Source organism: Enhydra lutris, unplaced genomic scaffold (assembly GCF_002288905.1).
Source record: "Enhydra lutris kenyoni isolate GAN:26980312 unplaced genomic scaffold, ASM228890v2 scaffoldscaffold66, whole genome shotgun sequence".
NCBI classification, from domain to species: Eukaryota; Metazoa; Chordata; class Mammalia; order Carnivora; family Mustelidae; genus Enhydra; species Enhydra lutris.
The window spans coordinates 10,463,294-10,469,160 of NW_019154150.1; the positions used below are offsets into that span (position 1 = coordinate 10,463,294).

Sequence of the window (5,867 nt, forward strand, 5' to 3'; positions counted from 1 at the left end):
TCTCTGGAGACATCTTCTGGAGCTGCTGGATCAAGTCTCACTTGAAGCTAAGATTAAATCTAGGTTTTTAATTGACAGACCCAATAAAAAGTCCTTCATATATAAGTCAGTTTGAGGTGAATTTTCTGTCACTTGTGACTGAAAGAATCCTCACTGAATCTATACTTGACTCACAGGCATGTTTTGAGATTTAAATAAAACAGCATTCTGGTGTGCCTAGCTGGTTCAGTACGTAGAGCATGTGACTCGATCTTGGGGTCATGAGTTCAAGCCCCGTGTTGGGTGTAGAGATTACTTTAAAAAATAACATTTAGTAAAGCATAGAGTACAAATGTTTTGCAATGAATTGTAACCAGTATTGTTTTTATGATATATTTATTTTTATAGCTATATGCACTTTTTATTCTATATCCTAACATTGGCTTGTTTCTATTTATCCTTTTGGTATTATTCAATGACTACCCCCAAAGTAGAGAGGCTGAGGGAAGGGGTGGACCAGCTCTGGCTCCTGAACACCAGCTTGAACCTCGATGAACAACACAGAGCCCACACAGTGCAGTTCTAATTCCTCTGACATCCCATTTTTATTCTTTGATGATATTTGTCTGTTTCCAGCTTACACATAAATGTTTCCAGTAAAGTGCTCCCAATGTCTTTTTCAGAAATCTGAATCCACATGAAAACAATGGCAACAAGAAAAAGGTGTAAACTTTCCAGAACAAGCCCAGAGTTTGAAAATGTGATAAAGAGGTTATTGTGTGTCCAAACTTTTCACACAAGAATTGGAGGAGATTTAACACCAGGAATAATAAACAGAGGAAGACCAGCTAATGCAGAGCAGATGGGCCTGCAAGGCAATGCTAAGTATTTCAACATCTTTCCCCTCGGACCTTTGGACTCAAGCGGACTGAATGCTAGTTTCTTTAGTTGAAAATAAAGTTAATGCAATTGGGGAATCCCATAAATAGAGCTGGCTTGATTTCTGGGATAGTTAGTGGACTAAAGTTTTTAAGAACCTAGGATGTGGCAGGCCTTCAAAATTCACTTCTTAAACCCTGACCACAGCTCCGTTTTACAGAAAAGAAAACTGAGGCTCTGGAAGTGTAACTCAATTACTGAAGGGTATACAGCCAGTAAGAGAGTAAAGCCACGATCAGTCCTAGGTCTGTCTCCGCATATGCCATGTTTCTGCAAACTAGGGTAATAGGTGAGCAGGGAAAAATGGTCATGGTCAAATAAATTTGAGAAATACTGAGATATATGTTTATTTATATATAATATCTCTTTATATAGAGACATATATGTATGCTGCCTGTATATATGTGATATATATATTTATATCATAACAGTCTTATTGAGGCATAATTGCTATGTAATAAATTATACATACTTAAACTGTGCAGTATGATAAATTTTGACATGTTTATGACCTATGAAACCATCACCATAATCAAGATAGTGAGCATATTCATTTCTCTCCATATTCATTTCTCATACCCCTTTGTAATTCCTTCCTTGTGTTCCTCCCACCCTTAATCCCACACAATGACTGATCTGTCATTATAGATTAGCTGCATTTTCTAGAGTTTTATATAAATGGAGTCATATAGGATGTATTCTTTTTGCCTGTCTTCTTTCACTCAGCATGATAAATAGTCATTTGAGATTCATTCATATTATTTTTTTGTATTTTTTAAATTAACATATAATAAATTATTTTCTTCAGGGGTACAGGTCTGTGAATCAGCAGTCTTACACAATTCACAGCACCCACCCTAGCACATACCCTCCCCAATGTCCATCACCCAGCCACCCTCAGTTTGTTTCCTCAGATTAAGAGTCTCTTATACTTTGTCTCCCTCTCCAGTCCCATCTTGTTTCATTTTTTCCCTTCCTACCCCCCCACAACCTCCTGCCCTCCCTCTCAAATTCCTCATATCAGAGAGATCATATGGTAACTGTCTTTCTCTGATTGACTTATTTCACTTAGCATAAAACCCTCTAGTTCCATCCACATCGTTGTAAATGGCAAGATTTTGGTTTTTTTCATGGCTGCATAGTATTCCATTATATATATATATACACCACATCTTCTTTACCCATTCATTCATCTGTTGTTGGACATCGAGGTTCTTTTGTAGCCAATAGTTTGGCTATTGTGGACATTACTGCTACAAACATTTGAGTGCACATGCTCCTTTGGATCACTACGTTTGTATCTTTAGGGTAAATATCCAGTAGTGCGATTGCTGGGTCATAGGGTAGCTCTATTTTCAACTTTTTGAGGAACCTCCATACTGTTTTCCAGAGTGGCTGCACCAGCTTGCATTCCCACCAACAGTGTAGGAGGGATCCCCTTTCTCCACATCCTCGCCAGCATCTGTCATTTACTCACTTGTTAATTTTAGCCATTCTGACTGGTGTGAGGTGGTATCTCACTGTGGTTTTGATTTGTATTTTCCTGATACTGAGTGATGTTGAGCACTTTTTCATGTGTCTGTTGGCTATTTGGATGTCTTCCTTGCAGAAATATCTGTTCATGACTTCTGCCCATTTCTTAATTGGATTATTTGTTCTTTGGGTGTTGAGTTTAATAAGTTCTTTATAGATTTTGGATACTAGTCCTTTATCTGATATGTCATCTGCAAATATATTCTCCTATTCTGTCAGTTGTCTTTTGGTTTTGTTGACTGTTTCCTTTGCTGTGAAAAAGCTTTTGATCTTAATGAAGCCCCAATAGTTCATTTTTGCCCTTGCTTCCCTTGTCTTTGGAGATGTTTCTAGGAAGAAGTTGCTGTGGCTGAAGTTGCTGTGGCTGAGGAGATGTTTCTAGGAAGAGGTTGCTGCCTGTGTTCTCCTCAAGGATTCTGATGGATTCCCATCTCACATTGAGGTCTTTCATCCATTTGGAGTCTATTTTTGTGTGTGGTGTAAGGAAATGGTCCAGTTTCATTTTTTTTGTATGTGGCTGTCCAGTCTTCCCAACACCATTTGTTGAAGAGACTGTCTTTTTTCCACTGGACATTCTTTCCTGCTTTGTTGAAGATTAATTGACTGTAGAGTTGAGGGTCCATTTCTGGGCTCTATACTCTGTTCCATTGATCTGTGTGTCTCTTTTTGTGCCACACTATCTTGATGATGACAGCTTTGTAATAGAGCTTGAAGTCTGGAATTGTGATGCTGCCAACTTTGGTTTTCTTTTTCTACATTCCTCTGGCTATTTGGGGTCTTTTCTGGTTCCATATAAATTTTAGGATTATTTGTTCCATTTCTTTGAAAAAAATGGATGGTATTTGATAGGGATTACATTAAATGTGTAGATTGCTTTAGCTAGCATAGACATTTTCGCAATATTTGTTCTTCCAATTCATGAGCATGGAATGTTTTTCCATTTCCTTGTGTCTTCCTCAATTTCTTTCATGAGTACTTTATAGTTTTCTGAGTACAGATTCTTTGCCTCTTTGGTTAGGTTTATTCCTAGGTATCTTATGGTTTTGGGTGCAATTGTAAATGGGATTGACTCCCTAATTTCTCTATCTTCAGTCTTGCAGTTGGTTTATAGAAAGCAACTGATTTCTGTGCATTGATTTTATATCTTGACACATTACTGAATTCCTGTATGAGTTCTAGCAGTTTTGGAGCGGAGTCTTTGGGTTTTCCACATAAAGTATCATATCATCTGCAAAGAGTGAGTGTTTGACTTCTTCTTTGCCTTTTATTTCTTTTTGTTGTCTGATTGCCGGGGCTGACTTCTAGTACTATGTTGGATAGCAGTGGTGATAATGGACATCCCTGCCATGTTCCTGGTCTTAGGGGAAAAACTCTCAGTTTTTCCCCATTGAGAATGATATTTGGTGTGGGTTTTTCATGGATGGCTTTTATGATATTGAGGTATGTACCCTCTATCTTTACACTGTGATAAGTTTGATCAAGAAAGGATGCTGTACTTTGTCAAATGCTTTTTCAGCATCTATTGAGAGTGTCATATGGTTCTTGTTCTTTCTTTTATTAATGTATTATATCACACTGATTGATGTGCAGATGTTGAACCAACCTTGCAGCCCAGAAATAAATCCCACTTGGTCGTGGTGAATAATCCTTTTAATGTAGTGTTGGATCCTATTGGCTAGTATTTTGGTGAGAATTTTTGCAGCTGTGTTCATCAGGGATATTGGTCTGTAATTCTCCTTTTAGATGGGGTCTTTGTCTGGTTTAGGGATCAAGGTGATTCTGGCCTCATAAAATGAGTTTGGTAGTTTTCCTTCCATTTCTATTTTTTGGAACAGTTTCAGGAGAATAGGTATTATTTCTCCTTTAAATGTTTGGTAGAATTCCCCTGGGAAGCATCTGGCCCTGGGCTCTGTTTGTTGGGAGACTTTTGATGACTGCTTCAATCTCCTTACCAGTTATGGGTCTGTTCAGATTTTCTATTTCTTCCTGGTTCAGTTTTGGTAGTTTATTTATCTCCAGGAATGCATCCATTTCTTCCAGATTGTCAAATTTGGTGGCATATAGTTGCTCATAATATGTTCTTATAATTGTTTGTATTTCTTTGGTGTTGGTTGTGATCTCTCCTCTTCCATCATGATTTTATTAATTTGGGTCCTTTCTCTTTTCTTTTTGATAAGTCTGGCCAGGGGTTTATCAATCTTATTAATTCTTTCAAGGAATCAGCTCCTAGTTTCATTGATTTGTTCTACTGTTCTTTTAGTTTCTATTTCATTGATTTCTCCTCTGATCTTTATGATTTCTCTTCTCCTGCTGGGTTTAGGCTTTCTTTGCTGTTCTTTCTCCAACTCCTTTAAGTGTAGGGTTAGGTTGTGTACTTGAGACCTTTCTTGTTTCTTGAGAAAGGCTTGTATTGCTATGTACTTTCCTCTCAGGACTGCCTTTGCTGTGTCCAAAAGATTTTGAATAGCTGTGTTTTCATTTTCATTTGTTTCCATGAATTTTTTTTTAATTCTTCTTTAATTTCCTGGTTGACGCATTCATTCTTTAGTAGGATGCTCTTCTGCCTCCATGTATTTGAGTTCTTTCCAACTTTTCTCTTGTGGTTGAGTTCTGGTTTCAAAGCACTGTGGTCTGAGAATATGCAGGGAATGATCCCAATCTTTTGGTACCATTTGAGACTTGATTTGTGACCCAAGATGTGATCGATTCTGGCAAATGCTCCATGTGCACTAGAGATGAATGTGTATTCTGTTGCTTTGGGATGCAATGTTCTTAATATATCTGGGATGTCTATCTTGTCCAGTGTGTCATTTAAAGCCTTTATTTCCTTGTTGATCTTTTGCTTGGATGATCTGTCCATTTCAGTGAGGGGAGTGTTAAAGTCCCCTACTATTATTGTATTATTGTTGATGTGTTTCTTTGATTTTGTTATTAATTGGTTTATATAGTTGGCTGCTCCCACATTAGGGGCATAGATATTTAAAATTGTTAGATCTTCTTGTTGGACAGATCCTTTGAGTATGATATAGTGTCCTTCCTCATCTCTTATTATAGTCTTTGGCTTAAAATCTAATTGATCTGATATAAGGATTGCCACTCCTGCTTTCTTCTGATGTCCATTAGCATGGTAAATTCTTTTCCACCCCCTCACTTTAAATCTGGAGGTGTCTTCGGGTTTAAAATGAGTTTCTTGTAGGCAACATATAGATGGGTTTTGTTTTTTTATCCATTCTGATACCCTGTGTCTTTTGATTGGGGCATTTAGTCCATTAACATTCAGGGTAACTATTGAGAGATATGAATTTAGTGCCTTTGTATTGCCTGTAAGGTGACTGTTACTGTATATTGTCTCTGTTCCTTTCTGGTCTACAACTTTTAGGCTCTCTCTTTGCTTAGAGGATCCCTTTCAGTATTTC

General features: G+C 37.5%; 1 protein-coding gene across 1 annotated transcript; it reads left to right on the forward strand.

The window, feature by feature from the left end:
• The first annotated feature begins 676 nt into the window (after nt 1-676).
• On the forward strand, nt 677-1,020 carry LOC111158997 (chromosome unknown C3orf35 homolog). Its single transcript, XM_022521352.1, is given in 3 exon segments — nt 677-886; nt 888-959; nt 961-1,020. Coding segments are annotated over 3 exon segments (342 nt in total).
• The last annotated feature ends 4,847 nt before the right edge of the window (nt 1,021-5,867 follow it).